Raw genomic sequence first — 16433 nt, 5'->3', positions numbered from 1 at the left:
AGACTAGAAGGATGACTACCAAGATATTGGGAAGTTGAAAGATAGAAGAAAGGTTTTGGGGGAAAGCTAATGAGTACAGTTTGGGGCATGTTGAATTTAACATATCTCTAGGACATTCAGTTCAAAATGTCTTATGCCTAAAGCATGTATTGTATTTTTTGCTTTCTTGTCATTTGTCTTTCTCATCAAAAGGGAGTTCAGGATGAACAGGTATATGAGATGCTGAATGCCATAAATTGGTTGTCTTTTTACAAAACAAATGATTGAATTAAAAGCTAAAGTATCCCTTCCCATGATGTTTATATACCTTAAATGAATCTGTATGATTTTTAATAATGTTGGTTTTATATCAGAAACATGTCTCTATTTCAAAATTAGTAGCTACTTCAACCTTTTACTCAGCTCCAACCTAATCTAAATCATATAACATCATAGGGAAATATTACTATAATGTGTTCTTGGTATATTGGTGCTAAGTAATATTCAATATAGTTCTATTTTTGTGCTAAATTGGGAATAAATTAAACTTTGCTGAGACTACCAAAGTTATATTTTTCCTGAAATTCCTATTATACTCTCTCTCTTTCTTTCTTTCTTTCTTTCTTTCTTTCTTTCTTTCTTTCTTTCTTTCTTTCTTTCTTTCTTCCTTTCTTTCTTTATTTGTAATTGGTGGGAAGGGAATAGTACATAAAAACTATGTTGTATTTTTAATTTGCTTGATTATCTAGTAAATGTCATGTAATTTTTTTGTTAAAGAAAAGCGAAAAAGAGTAGCTTAATTTATTAGCTTGAAATGAATATTAAATCACTATTTTTTAGGTTTAGTATCCTTAGTTGTCACAGAAATATTTCTTCATATTGGCACTATTATTATTTAGTTGGTAGCCAATAAATATTAAGCATCATATGTCAGGCATTATGTAAACATTAGAAATACAAACATGAGGGAAAATAGTTTCTGCCCTCTAAGAGCTTACAGTCTAATGGGGAAGAAGGGGAAAGGAGAGAACACACAAAAAAAAAACTAAAAAAAGTTTTTAGAAATCCCAAATAATTGTTGCCATGGAATTCACACATAGATTTGAACACCACTGTGAATACTGTGGTCTTGCATTAGATTTAAATACAAATGTGAGAATTCACTGAAATAAATAAAAATACAAATAAATACCAATGTGAGAGATCACTGAAAGGAGATGAAGCACTATCAGGCCATTGGAGCATTTTGTTTCTCTTGTGAGCTCACACCTATCTGTCAGTGTAGGGGGAGGGGCCAGATAAGGGAAGTCCTATAAAAGGCCCCAGCAACCTAATCCTGTAGTCTTCTGCTGCCAGAGCTCAGAGGAGAGAAAGCTATAGTTACAGTTCCTGAGTCAAATTTCCTTGAAACAGAGGAATAAAAGGCCTAGGAACATGGCTTCCATGGAGTTTTCTGAAAACTTCAGCATGGATCTCACTTGTTCCATCTGCTTAAACTATTTTACTGACCCAGTGATTGTTGATTGTGGTCACACCTTCTGCAGAAAGTGTCTTTTCAGGTGGTTTGGGGAATCCAATACACCAGAAGTATGTCCAGAATGCAAGACAGTCATCTCAGTTGGAGACATTTTGTGCAATAAGAATCTACAGAATCTAGCTATCACTAGCAAGCTGCTTAGATTTCATCTACCACAGAACATCAGGGATCTGACCATCTGTGATACACATGAAAAAGAAGAGACCCTGTTCTGTGAAGATGACCAAAGGTTCTTGTGTTGGACTTGTTTTTTAACTACAGATCACAAAGAGCACAAAATCCTTTCTTTGGAAGATGCTGATGACCAGTGTGTGGAAAAGCTCCGAGCTATATGGAATATTTTAAGGAAAAGGAAGGAAAAATTTCAAAGTGATTTGAAATATGAGAAATTGAAAGAGCTACACTACAAGGCCGAGGGCCAGACTTTGGAAGAATCTGTTACATTTGAATATGAGAAAATGCACCAGTTGTTATTAGAGGAAGAACAGCTACATCTGCAAAGACTGGACAAGGAAACAAGCAACAACTTGACAAAGTTTCAGGAGAGTAAGGCCACACTTTCCCAACAGATCCACAATTGTCAAATGATGATCTTGGAAATGGAAGAGAATTTTGAGAGGCTGCCCAACCTCAAGCAGAAACCCCAGAGAACATGTAATACTTTAAGGACAAAAAAGGAACAACTTAAAATTGAATTGGAATGTGAGAAAGAGAAAGAAGCGCAATGTATTTTGGACTATGAGTCCATGAAACAGTTGGTTGTGTCTGAATATGAGAACAAGCACCAGTTCTTCTTGGAGAAAGAACAGCTACATCTGCAAATACTGGCCCAGGAATCAAGAGAAAATTTGGCAAAATTTGAGGAGAGCCAGTCCAGATTGTCCCAAAAGATCCAGAATCTACAAGTGCTGATGTCAGAAGTAGAGGACAATTTTGAGATACCTCTTATTGAATTTCTCTAAGAATTGGAAAATATACTGCAAAGGAATGAGGAACAACTCCTTCAAGATCCAACCTTGGAATGACAGAATGGTGATGACTTTCTAGAGGGAGGTAACTATAGATTCCAATATTCATCTTATCAGTGTTAATTTAGAGTAAGCAGTGGCAGTGGAGGTGGTGGGTGGTGTAGTATGACTAAAATCAAATGGGTTCATTACGAGTCAAACACAAATGAACCAACTCAACAAAGTAGAATATTAATTTCTGTAGTAACTTCATTACCACATTACTGGATTGTTGTAAAAATCCATTAAGATAATGTATCTAGAGTCCTTTGTAAATAATACTTACCATTTATATAGGCTTTAAGATTTGCAAAGTATACTTTTTCATTGAATCTTTACTGTACCCTGTGAAATAGGTATTCAGAATCTCAAATTGACAGTTTCTAAACCTTTCTGTAAATTCCATATGTCCTGCTAATTAATTGCCAGTTACATTGCTGCTGAGAGCCCTGTGTTCATAAGGAATTAGGGCTGGGCTTAAGCCTAATTGTGAAGGTAAAGTTTGCCATTGAAGTAATTTTCTCCTTTGCATTTTCCCCACTTTTCATAGTAGCACAGTCTCAGTATATAATCTGTCCACTCTATGAGTAAACTAGGTCCAACAGCCTTTACTATTTCTCTTGGCAAGGTGACAGATTCATAAAGCCGCATAACTAAAAACCTATGTGTCTTTTTTTTTTTTTCTTCATGGAATCTCTGAGGGAACCCTCAGGCCATGAAGTCACAGACCACAGAACCAAGCCAGAGGCCACAGATCAGAGCTAGGCCATGAAGAGGAGTAATATGTATTTTTATAACCTATTTTCATTTGACACAAAAAGGAATTAATATAAGTATAGGTTCCTAAAACTATGATGCCCTTAAGAAGGAATCCAAGGAGGATTTTTATCTCTTTGCCTAGAGAATGTCACCCAAAATCACATAAGTACATAACTAGGACCATTTCATCTAATTTTTGTAGATCAGCTAACAAGTTGTTCTTTGGCCAGCAGATTAGTACTGGATGGACCTTCTGTCTGAATAGGACATGAACAATCTAGCACTGCAAGAAGTTGTCATGAATTCTCCTAGCTCACTATTTTATTTTTAATCCAGAAAAGATTTTCTTATGTCTAATCCAGACTTCCCATTAACACACAATCTTTTTGTAATTCTGTGACATGTTTAACTCATATTTCTATGACAGCAGCTTAAGACCATTATCTTTTGTTGTACCCCAAGTGGAGTAGAATAGAAATCCATCAAAAATGTTTAACAACTAACAAATGCCACTAGGAGTGGGAGTTAAAAGGTTAGACAGGCAAGGACTCTGAGAAATCTAAGATTATTTGCCTTCAAGGAAATGACAACCTATTTTGAGAATACAATCCCTTGAACATTTGAGTTCCAGCATCACATCCAACATTTGTCAATAATGAACCAAAAAACCTTGTACAAACTATTTCACCTCCTTCATCTATGGTTTCTCATTAGACCAAGACTGGAGGTATAGCAAAGAAATCCTAAATCCTCAATTTAAAGCGGGCTCTCTGGACAGTGATCTCTTAATTTTCCATCACTTTACATTCCTTGGAAGAGACTTCATCATGACTTCATGCTGAATCTTTCTCTTCCTCCTTCATTCTCTCCTTTTTCTAGCTCACTGTTATTTGTTGTCTTATGCCATTAGAATATAAACTCCTTGAGATTGTCTTTCTTTTTAAAATATTTGCATCCACAGCACTTAATACAGTGCTATTTATTAAGCATCCTTTGATGCTTATAATCAAGGTAAGAGTCACAGCTCACAGATTGTTAGAATCTGAAAGAACTTCAAATGTGGTTAAAGAATATTCTTTTCAAGATCTTCATAAGTGGTTATAGTATTGTTCCATAATTCCCTTTTATTGTCCTGCCTCAGTTTCCCTAAATTGTTCTGCCTGTTGCCCTAAATTTTTCTGCCTCAGTTTCTTGAATTATTCTGCCTCAATCCCCTGGTTGCAACCACTCCTTTCTGCTCATTAAAACTGAGATAATTAGGGCTGTAGAAATCTGACATTCCAGATCAGACTCCAGATGTCCTATCTCCAGATACCTAATTGGCATTGTCTATATCTCTAAGTTACAGACTTCCTGGCTCTAGTTGGATACCTCCTAAGTTCCCCCAGTTAGTAAGAATTTATGGTCCTACCCCCAACTTGTCAGAACCAGATGGATGGTCCCTGTTTGGAGAGTCCCTCTCATCAGAGTTTGGACCCCCCACACACACCTTTATCTATCCAACCTTAGTCATATATCATTGAGAACTCACATTTGCTGCTGGATGCTTTGAGACATCAGTCCTGGGGGCAACATGCCCACAGCATAATCTCTCCCTCTCAAATATTAAATATCAAATATTAAAAACTCTCTGATCTCTATCTTGCCTCAGTTTCTCTGGCATTACAATATAACCCCTATTTAATATCTCCAGGGTTAACTGATAAGATAGCATCTTCTACAATTTTATTTTTTAAAATGTTTTCTTTACACCAAATGAAATCTGCCTCTAAATTTTCTATTAGTCTTCGAGATCAAGTATAACAATTTCAAAACCTTTTCTACATGACAGACCTTCAGATATTTTCCAATAGCTATCAAATTCCCAACATAGCTTCTCTTCCCTAGTCTATATAATGCCATTCCCTTCACTCAAACAATCAACCATTCTATGTCATTGTTTTCAGTGTTCTTATCACCATAGATATTTATTACATGCAAGGGCTAGAATTTTACTTCAGATCATTCTGACTTTCAAAATAGATGTTTTTTTTCCTATCTACTATGCCCTGTAACCTATATTCATATATAATGAAATACAAGTTTTAATGGGAGACAATGTGAAGTTGGGTTCAAAATATCAACTGCGCAATTATAGGATAGATGAAATGTCTACATAACAGTTCGTGTGAAAAGATCTGGGGATCTTCGTCAATAATAAGACTACTATGAATCAACTGTCTTAACATGTCAACCAAAAACCTATAACAACTCATCTCCTTTCTCCATGACTTTGTGACTTTGTACTGGCTGTATTTGGAAAGCATTTCATTCTTACATCTGCCTTTGAAAAATCTCTAAGTTTCCTATGAAGCTCAGATCAAGTACTCTCTTCTCCACAAACCTTTCAGGTCCCTTCTGCTGTTACTGGTGTTTTCCTTCTAAGATTGCATTCTATCTTCTTTCTGTATAGTTTGTTTGTATATAGTTGTTGCTACTTTGTTCTCATGAAAATGGGAGCTCCTTAAGAACATGGTTCATTTTAGAGTTTCTTTTTATCCCTAAACCTTAGCACAGTTCTTGGAAAAAGTAAGCACTTAATAAATGCTTATTGACTAGTTAACAAACTGTTTCTCTTCTGCATAATGGTATAATGGAAAGGATCCAGAAGACCTGGGTTTAAATCCTGGCTCTCATACTTACTAACTGCGAGGCCTGAGGAAAGCTTCATTACTTATTTAAAGTCTCACTATCTCTGTGTCTTTCTATAAAGTGATCTGGTAGAACTAGATGATCCATAAAAATATGGACTGACATACTATGAGAACATGATAGGGGAACAGGAGCACCATGTGTGAAGAGTTGGAAAAGAATTTAGAGGAAGTCTTATTTTGTATTTTATAGAAGAGGAAACTGAGTCGCAGAAGCAGTAAATCAATTGTCCAAGGTTATATGTGTAAGAAGAAAAGTCATAGTGATGCGGGTTGTGTTCCCTTTAAAACTAGTCCTTTCAGATTGATTTATTCCTTTCTGATTTCCAACCCTTCATAGCTGAAGAAGCTAGGATTTTTGATTCATAAATTCTAGTCAAAAGTATCTTTTTGAATTCCAAAAGGAGATATCCAGGCTCTCTCAACCCACACTTGATCGGAGAACTTGGGCTGTCCCAGCCCCCATGCTAATGATTTGCTCAGGTTTCCCAACCCCCACCTAACAAATTCTAGCCCTTGCTGAAACCCAGAAAGGAACCAATATGGGACTCCACCCAAAGGCCCCTTTAGCTAAATCTCTCATTACTCCAGCCAAGCTGGAGTCCTCTCTTTGCAGAGGTTCCAAACATACTAGCACCATGCCTAACATCCCAAGAAGACTCTGCCCACTGGAATCCTATTTCCAGTGCCCTTTTTACCTCTACCTTCACCTTTTCTAACTAGACTTTAACTTTATTTCCAAATCCCATAATAAACCTCTTTTTATCAATCTAGGTTTTCAGGTCTGTAAATTTCTTTACAGGGGACTCTGCACCGCCATTAGAACTCATTTAAGTCTGTATCCTTGCACCAAATCCAAAGGGGTTGCAGCGGAGCTCCATTTGACTTCCTGTACCCCAAACCTGCCACTAGACCTCAATTATCCCTAGTGTCATTTAGTTACCCCTTATAGATCTCATCAATAGCTTCAAATTTAAATCTTCTGAAGACAAATCCAGTATTCTTCCCCTAGACCATGTTGCCTCCTATTGGAGGAAGATAAAAAAGGTATTCATTGCTCTGGATAGGCCCCAAGTCAAGTGTTCAGCCCCTTAGATTTTGATGACTTATGTATTTCAGGGACTTACTGCATTTTAGAACTGGAGTAACTTTTAGTTTTTAACATAATAATAGTATGAGGTTGCTTTGGGTCTTCACTCTAGGTGCTAACCACAGAGGTTCCTAGGTGAATGTGGAAGAATTATATTCATTCTTCCAGCAGACCAGATGGGTTTGTTGGCATTCATCAAGGGTCACTGCATTTGGAAGACACTGGGAGCGGAGGGTGCTTGCTGGAGGCGTAATCATACCAAGTAGAACAGATTGCTCATGTTTCTCTCTCATCTTGATGTGAATGATTTGGACTCTGAAAAGCAAACATGCCGCAATAGAATTTGTGGGGTTTTGGTTCTCATTTTTAAAACAACTCCCTCTCCCCACCCCCACAACTAAAGCAAAGATTCTGCCTATGTAGAAATTCTCAACAATGTCTCATAGTTGGCACTGAGCATTTTAACTTCATGGCTTTGATTGGGATGGATGACAAGAAATTCTTATAATGATTTCCTAAATGCCAAAGATGAAATTGGTTTTGTAAAATGCTAGAGCAGATGGAGAAACCATTAAATAAATTTCCAAAACAGCCTTTTTTTCAAAGCAGTTTCATTTCATGCCCTGGGAACATGAAATCAACCAGCCTTTATAAGGACCACCCTATGGCTCTGATTCCACTGGCAAGAAGAAATTGAGAATTAAAATCAAGAAATGGAGATTTGAGATCATCTGAGGATAATCTGATCAATCTGGAAAGGCAATCTGGACAATGCAATTACAAACCCTTTCAAAAGCAGTCTATACATCATTAAGGGCATCCTTGATGAAAATATGAAAAGGGAATAGGCAATCAGGCTTTTGGAGATGATTGTTTCTGGCAGAACATATCTATAAAGTAACACAATTAACTGAAAAGTACAGAGAATATAACACCATATTCTGTCTAATATCTACTAAAAGCATTTATTCAGTAAGAACAGAAAACTACCTCAAAATGTCTCCCACACACATATTAAAACAACATAATACTTCATGACATGTGTCTGGGGGTTAACTATTCAACAATCCAGGAAGTACTAATATCAAGTGAGATATAATACAAAAGATTTCTTTATCCATGAGATTTGCCAGTCTCATGAAAGACACCTTGGCATAAAATGACCTAAGATTAAGATACCAAGGCCCACAGCAAGACAAAAGGTCTTGTAGAAAAGATCATTCCCATCATCCTTATCAGAAAACTAAGATTATATACGCATGTATGCACACACACATACACACATACACAAAACTAAGTGGATTTATACATACATATATATATGTGAAATATATATTTTATATATACATATATGTACTTATATAGATCTATATTACCCAGCTATGTGTGTACTATCTATAAATAGCTGTGTGTACTATTTTTGTCCACTGATTCTAGTACTTTGCTTAGGCATTTCAGGTGAATAATGAGCTAAGATCAAAATTGAATAAAGTTTATCACATTTTGGAAGCTATAATACATTTAATGATTCCAAATACAAAAGTTCACCTTTTTATCATGAACATTCTTCTAGAAAAGCAAAATGTCTATGAAACAATAGAATCTATGATTTTTGGAATAATCAAAATGACAAATAACATGGAATCATGACCTCCCAAAAGACAATTATATGTGGACTCTGTATCTACTTCCATCACTCCAGGAACTCTATATACTCATTGGGAAGTTACAAGATAACTCAGTTATGTCAGGCCTATATCTACAGTGGCCATAGCTTTATTGTCACATTTGTCCACCCTAACCCCCTAAGTAAGTTGATAGCTTATCTTATCTCAGTCTTCTTTGATTATAACAAACCCCTACCTTATTATACATTCTTCATCCCATTCTGAACTCTTGGATATTGTTATTTAAAATCTATTTTCTTTTCCTCACTTCTTGCTCCCTTATTCCCATCCACCTCAACCTAACTTCACCCCACTGTCACATTCCAGAGCTATTTATTTTTTCCTCACTGTGCTCTTTGGAATACCTGCTTTTCAGGTAATCAGTCTGCTTCCATCTTAAACCTTTTCCTTTGTCACTCTTTCTTTACTCACTGAGATCTTTTTCCAGGAGTATGCTGATAAATGTTTAACTACCAACTTTGGTGGAAATAGATGTAGAACACATTTTTAAGTTTAACTTATCTTCACTAGCTATGACTATGTCTTCTTTATTTCCATCTAAACTTTAGAAGACTATAATTAGTTCTTCCATTTCCTTTTCTCTCACTCTCTTCTTAACTCTGTATCATTAACATTTTTTCCACTGCTTTCTCAAGTCTACATAATATCAAAACAATAAAATCAAGCTCTAGTTCGTTGTATTTCCTTATTTCAAAAAAAGTAAAAAAGGAAGAGATACAAAGAGAAGTTCCATTCAAAATGACTGTCAATAGCATAAAATATCTACCAAAGGAAAGTCAGGAATTATATGAGCAAAACTACAAAACACTTTCCACACAAATAGTCAGATTTAAATAACTGGAAAAATATTAAGTGCTCTTAGATAGGCCAAGAGAATATAATAAAGATGACAATACTCCCTAAACTAATCTATTTATTTAGTGATTTACCAATCAGACTCCCAAGAAACTATTTTAATGACCTAAAAAAATAACAAAATTCATATGGAAGAACAAAAGGTCAAGAATTTCAAGGGAATTAATGAAAAAAAAAAATCAAATGAAAGTAGTCTAGCTGTACTTGATGTAAAACTATATTATAAAGTAGCAGTCACCAAAACCATTTGATATTGGCTAAGAAATAGATTAGTTGATCAGTGGAATAGGTTAGGTTCATAGGACAAAATAGTTAATAACTATAGCAATATAGTATTTGACAAACCCAAAGATCCCAACTTTTGGGATAAGAATTCACTATTTGACAAAAACTGCTGGGAAAAACAGAAATTAGTATGACAGACATTAGGCATGGACAACCCACATTTAACACTGTACACCAAGATAAGATCAAAATGGGTCCATGATTTAGGCATAAAGAACGAGATTATAAATTAGAGGGACATAGGATAGTTTACCTCTCAGAAAAAGTAAAGATTTTCACTGAAAATTTAAAAATCAGCTCTAAAGACTAGTCTGAACTGGTTCAGCTACCCTTTCCAGCACTGATTTCACTTACTCATTGCTTAAGGTAAAGGAGTTGGAATAATTCTTATTCTCTATAACCACTTCAAGCTCTTGTTTACCACCATTACTCAGCAACATTTCCATTTTTGAGGATAACTCAATCCATATTTATCATTCAATAAAGTTTCTAGTAGCTATTACTAAATTCTAAGACATACTATCCTTTTTTTCTCAAGGAATTCAATTTCCAGCTCACCATCTTTCTTTCCTCTACTAAAACCTCCTAACCTTTAGTTCCTCAAATTACTTATTTCCCATTTCCTATGACTGACTCCTCTACCCTCACTTGATCAATGTATCTTCATTAGCCATCACCCTCTTTCTCTTCTTTCTTTCCATCTAAACTTGAGAAAACCATCTATAACTAGTTCCTCCATTTCCTTTTCTCTCACTGTCTTCTTAACTCTATATAGTCTGATTTTCAACTTCATCATTGAACCAAAACTCTTTTCCAAAGTTATAATTATCTCCTAATTTTCAAATATAAATATGAACTTTTCTTTTTTTTTTTTTTTGAAGGTGAGAAGCTTTATTAGCTTTTAATCTACTTTTTTGGTTTTTAGAATAGTAACACATTTCATACATAGTTGTTTCTTCCTTTCCACAGAAGAAAAACTTATTAATACAGAACTGTATATCTTACTTATAACAGAATGTTTTTATTTTTATTTTATTTTTTTATTATAGCTTTTTATTTACAAGATATATGCATGGGTAATTTTACAACACTGACAATTGCCAAGCCTTTTGTTCCATTTTCTCCCTTCCTTCCCCCCACCCCCCTCCCCCAGATGGCAGGTTGACCAATACATGTTACATATGTTAAAGTATAAATTAAATACAATATATGTATACATGTCCAAACAGTTATTTTGCTGTACAAAAAGAATTGGACTTTGAAATAGTGTACCATTAGCCTGTGAAGGAAATCAAAAATGCAGGTGGACAAAAATAGAGGGATTGGGAATTCTATGTAGTGGTTCATAGTCATCTCCCAGAGTTCTTTTGCTGGGCATAACTGATTCAGTTCATTACTGCTCTATTGGAACTGATTTGGTTCATCTCATTGTTGAAGAGGGCCATGTCCATCAGAATTGATCGCCATGTCCATCAGAATTGATCATCATATAGTACTGTTGTTGAAGGTGTATAATAATCTCCTGGTCCCACTCATTTCACTCAGCATCAGTTCATGTAAGTCTCTCCAGGCCTTTGTGAAATCATCCTGTTGGTCATCCTGTTGGTCATTTCTTACAGATTCCATAATATCTATATATCACAATTTATTCAGCCATTCTCCAATTGATGGGCATCCACTCAGTATCCAGTTTCTGGCCACTACAAAGAGGGCTGCCACAAACATTCTTGCACATACAGGTCCCTTTCCCTTCTTTAAGATCTCTTTGGGATATAAACCCAGTAGTCACATTGCTGGATCAAAGGGTATGCACAGTCTGATAACTTTTTGAGCATAGTTCCAAATTGCTCTCTAGAATGGCTGGATGTATTCACAATCCCACCAACAATGTATCAGTGTCCCTGTTTTCCCACATCCCCTCCAACATTGCACATTTATCTTTCCCTGTCATTCTAGCCAATCTGACAGGTGTGTAGTGATATCTCAGAGTTGTCTTAATTTGTATTTCTCTGATTAATAATGATTTGGAGAATCTTTTCATATGGATAGAAATAGTTTCAATTTCTTCATCTGAGAATTGTCTGTTCATATCCTTTGACCATTTATCAATTGGAGAATGGCTTGATTTCTCATAAATTATAGTCAATTCTCTACATATTTGGAAATGAAGCCTTTATCGGAACCTTTGATTGTAAAAATGTTTTCCCAATTTGTTTCCCTTCTAATCTCATCTACATTAGTTTTATTTGTACAAAAACTTTTAAATTTGACATAATCAAAGTTTTCTATTTTATGATCAATAATGATCTCTGGTTCTTCTTTGAATATAAATTCATTCTTCTTCCACAGGTCTGAGAGGTAAACTATCTTATGTTCCTCTAATTTATTTATAATCTCATTCTCTATGCCTAGATCATGAACTCATTTTGACCTGATTTTGGTGTGTGGTGTTAAGTGTGGGTCAATGCTTAGTTTCTGCCATCAAATATAATGAATTTTTCCTATCCTCATCTAAGGCTCACAATCTCAAGATTAATTTTGACTCCTCACTCTCTTAGACACTAAGTTCTGTAGCTTAAACATTCATAACACCTTTTAAAAATGTCTCCTCTCCTCTCATACTGGCACAACCTTAATATAGGCCCTTACCTTACTCTTAAATTATTGTATTAACTCTTGTTGCCTTCCCTTCCACAAGTTTCTCCCCACTCTGATCCATTCTCTACTCAATTGCCAAATTGTTGTTCTTAAAGTTTCCTAACTTCCTATTCATGTTACCTCTATTTGATAAACTGTACTATCTCCTGATTACCTCTACAATCAAATATATAATCCTTTATTTGACTTTTAAAATTCCTCATAACAACTTGGTCTCTTCGTATAATTTCAGTCTATTTATACCTTAAATTCACTCCATGTATTCTGTAATACAGTGACACTGGCCTTTTTGCTATTCCTCATATACAACACTCCATCTCCTGACAGTATGTATTTTCATCTTTATCCCCAAAGTCTGGAACTTTCTCATTTATCTCCTGGCTTCCTTCAAATCCTACTTGAATTTCATCTTCAACAAGAAGCTTTTCCAAATTTCCTTAGTGCCCTTAATGCTATCTTATAGTTACAAAAGTTGTTTGCATGTGGTCCCTGAGCCCACTGAATAATAAAGGATTTGAGCTAAGTCATGAAGTGATGAAGGAGACCAAAGAAATTTAAGAGTCAGAAGTGAAGTAAGAAAACATTCCAGGTATAAAGATCAATCAGTACAAAGATATAACATCAAGAGGAGGAGGCAACAGTCCAGGTGAGAAGTGATGAAGACCTGGTCTCTGGTGATAGCAGCATGTGAACAGGAGAGACAATGTATACAGTGGTTTCCAGAAGTCTTAGGATAGTTTTAAGCTATTGAAGGTTAAAAGTATTTCAAAAGTAGAAAAGATAGAAATAGCAAGAGATTATATGTGGAGGGTAATATCAAAGTAAAGAGTCAAAGATAAAACCTAGATTGTGAGATTGGGTAACTAGAAGAATGATGGTATCCTTGACAATCATAGGAAAGTTTGGAAGAGAGAGGCATTGGGGGAAAAATAATATTTGGTTCAATGTTGAACACATTAGGTTGAGATGTTTATGGGACATCCAATATGACATGTCTAATGGACAGTTGGAGATGTGAGGCTAGATTAGAGTGATTAGAATTAGATAAATCAATCTGGAAGTTATCAGCATAGTAATGATAAACGAGTCTAAAAGCATTCATAAAGTTACTAAGTGAGATGGTAGAGAAGGAAAAGAAGAGGTATAGGAACAGAAATTTCAGAATATCTATGATTAGTAGATATGATGAAGAACCAGCAAAGAAGACTGAGGAAGAACAGTAGGACATCTAGGATTGCATCCTCAGAAAAGAAAAGGTTAAAAGAGTAGAGGTGTCAAAGGCTGCTGAAAGTGAGGAAGGATGAGAACTGAGAAAAGGCCATTGGATTTGACGATCAAGAGACCATTGGTATCTTCTGAATGGCACTGATGAAAAGAGAGCTAAGAAGAGAATGAGAGGAGAACAAGATAGCAGACATGGATAAGCAAATTTCTCTGAAAAAGATCATGTAGTTTTAGTATATGGTACAAACTCAGTAAAATAGCAGTCAGAAAAAAAATTGTAATCTCAAACTAAATTTGAACTGAAATAGTATCTAGAACTAGGGGCAATGATAATTTCACTATACTTTACCCTGGTCAGATATATTTGGAATACTATGTTCAAATTTAGGTATTATAGATAAGGAAGAAGATTGACAATGGAGTAGAGAACAGTAAGCCAGGAGAGTAAGAGGTGTTAAGACCACATTAGACAAAAATTGACTGAAGGAACTAGAAATCCTTACCTTGGAGAAGAGATGGCTTAAAAAGGCATTAAATCCAAGTATTTTAAAGACGGTTGCATCCAAGCATTAGAATTGTTTTGCTTGAATTCCAATAGACTTGTGATGGAAAAGCCATCTCCATTTAAAGAAAGAACTATAGAGACTGAATATGGATCAAAGCATAATATTTTCACTTTTTGTTGTGGTGGTGATTATTTGTTTGCTTGGTTTTTTTTCTTATGTCTTTTTTTCTCTTTTGATCTGATTTTTCTTGCAGAAGGACAAATAGGGAAATATGTTTAAAAGAATTGTATGTGCTTAACATATATTGAATTGCTTGCAGTCTAGAGAGGAGGAATGGAAGGAAAACAATTTGGGACACAAGGTTTTACAAAGATAAAAACCATTTTTGTATTTGGAAAGACAGACTATTTTTTTAAAGAAAAAGAATTGCTTTGCTTGACAGAGAAATGATTAATGATATCAGAAGCAATAGTGAGGTCAAAAAAAAGGATTTAGACTGAGAAAAAGCTACTAGACTTGGCACCCCAGAGGGCAACAATAGAGCAAAGGATGGGCAGTTGGCAAGAAGAATCATATTTTAACCTCTCTAAGGGAAAACTTCCTAATCATTAGAAATGTTCAAAGATTGAATGGGTTGCTTAAGAAGATAATGCTTTCTTTTCCCTTTTTCAAGGAAAAACTGGATGACCACCTGCTATGGATATTGTCAAGAGGATTCTTTCTCAAGTCTAGACTGGACCAGAGTTTTCTTCTAATGCCAAGATTTAATGATTTCAGCTATCAGTAACAGCAAGTATACAAATAGGATATTATTGGTCATCAAAAAGATATTTAGGTAGCAAAAATGAAAGTCAGATGGTTCTAGTGTTATTACATTGTGCCTCAAAAATCTTAAAAGATCAAGAGGAAGGTACTATTGCCATTTTGGATAGACACTTTATTGAAAGTTTATGGGACAAAAAAAATGACTAGAAATCAATATTGGCACAGCAGGATTATTGTTAGCATCAATGGGAGAAATCATCCCACTAAGTGACATCAGGAATCCATTCATGTTAGAAGGAAAAAATCTAGGAAAAGCCTCATTTGAAAGCTTCATCATCACATAAAACATTGGCTAACATTTTTTTCTAATACCTCATATTCTCCCTGATCTTATCTTTTTCATCTTCTCCCAGTGTTCTTCCTTTGTTTTTACAATGGAGACTTATTTTCTTCTCCCTCCTCATTTTTGCATGCTGATGCATAAATTCTATTTAGACTGATTATTCTATTCTTCCCTTATTAATAAGTCCAAATAAATGAAGATAAGTAAAAATATAATATTCAGTTGTTGTTCTGTTCACTTTGCCACAGCTGGGTTTTGTTTTTAGGTGGTATAGTTCTGGTTTGTGAACAATGATAATCAATGGAAAACCAACTAGACCTGGAAGGTAAGGATTCAAGGCCAAAGCTGGGGAAAAAAATGTCAGAATCAATATGGTGTCAGGCAAAGAGCACTGGGCTAGAAATCAGAAGGCCTTGGGTCATTGTCACAGCTCTGCCACTCAATAGTTAGTGACCTTGGGTTCTTCCTTTTGAGAATTCAATTTCTTTCCCCCCCCCAAAAAAAAAAAAAAAAAAAAAAAAAAAAAAAAAAAAGAATGAGTGAGACTGGCTGATTTCCAAATGCTTTAAAACTCAAGGATCTGTGCCACTGAATGAGAAAGTTTGAATTGACCTTAAAGGTCTTCTAGACAATCAAATATGCACCTGAACATGAACTCTCTCGGTGAAATCCCCTGAAAGTGTCTATTGAACATCCATTTGAAGACTTCTAGTCATGAAAAGTGCACTACCCCTTTATGATGGCTACTTCTAAATAGCTTTAATTATTAGGAAAATTTTCTTATAATTAATCAAAATCTGTCTCTACAGCTTCCAACCATCCTTTTTTTTTTTTTTTTTTTTTTAATTTTGTCCTTTGGGGCCAAGCAGAATAAATTTATTGCTTCTTCCATATGACAGCCTTTTGGATTTTTTTTCAAATCCAACAAATTAACAATTAACTAGTTACTGCACGATTGATATATTAGAAAATTATGCAAACAAAGAGATATCTGAAGTCCAAGGAGACAAAATATTTCCCACTAGAGACCAGGGAAGATTTCTTAGA

General features: G+C 35.1%; 1 protein-coding gene across 1 annotated transcript; it reads left to right on the top strand.

Moving 5' to 3' along the window:
• The first annotated feature begins 1325 nt into the window (after positions 1-1325).
• LOC141552749 (putative E3 ubiquitin-protein ligase TRIML1) lies at positions 1326-15494 on the top strand. Its single transcript, XM_074284756.1, has 2 exons — positions 1326-2569; positions 14952-15494. Exon 1 carries the CDS (start codon positions 1414-1416, stop codon positions 2476-2478), a length of 1065 nt encoding a protein of 354 aa, XP_074140857.1. The 5' UTR covers positions 1326-1413; the 3' UTR covers positions 2479-2569; positions 14952-15494.
• The last annotated feature ends 939 nt before the right edge of the window (positions 15495-16433 follow it).

This window comes from Sminthopsis crassicaudata, chromosome 1 (genome assembly GCF_048593235.1).
Source record: "Sminthopsis crassicaudata isolate SCR6 chromosome 1, ASM4859323v1, whole genome shotgun sequence".
Lineage (NCBI taxonomy): Eukaryota > Metazoa > Chordata > Mammalia > Dasyuromorphia > Dasyuridae > Sminthopsis > Sminthopsis crassicaudata.
The sequence above is the reverse complement of the archived record's forward strand: the minus strand, read 5'-3'. Positions and strand labels throughout refer to the sequence as shown.

What these genes read in the sequence shown, in the direction of transcription:
- LOC141552749 (XM_074284756.1), top strand. Translation starts at nt 1,414, where the DNA reads ATGGCTTCCATGGAGTTTTCTGAAAACTTCAGCATGGATCTCACTTGT.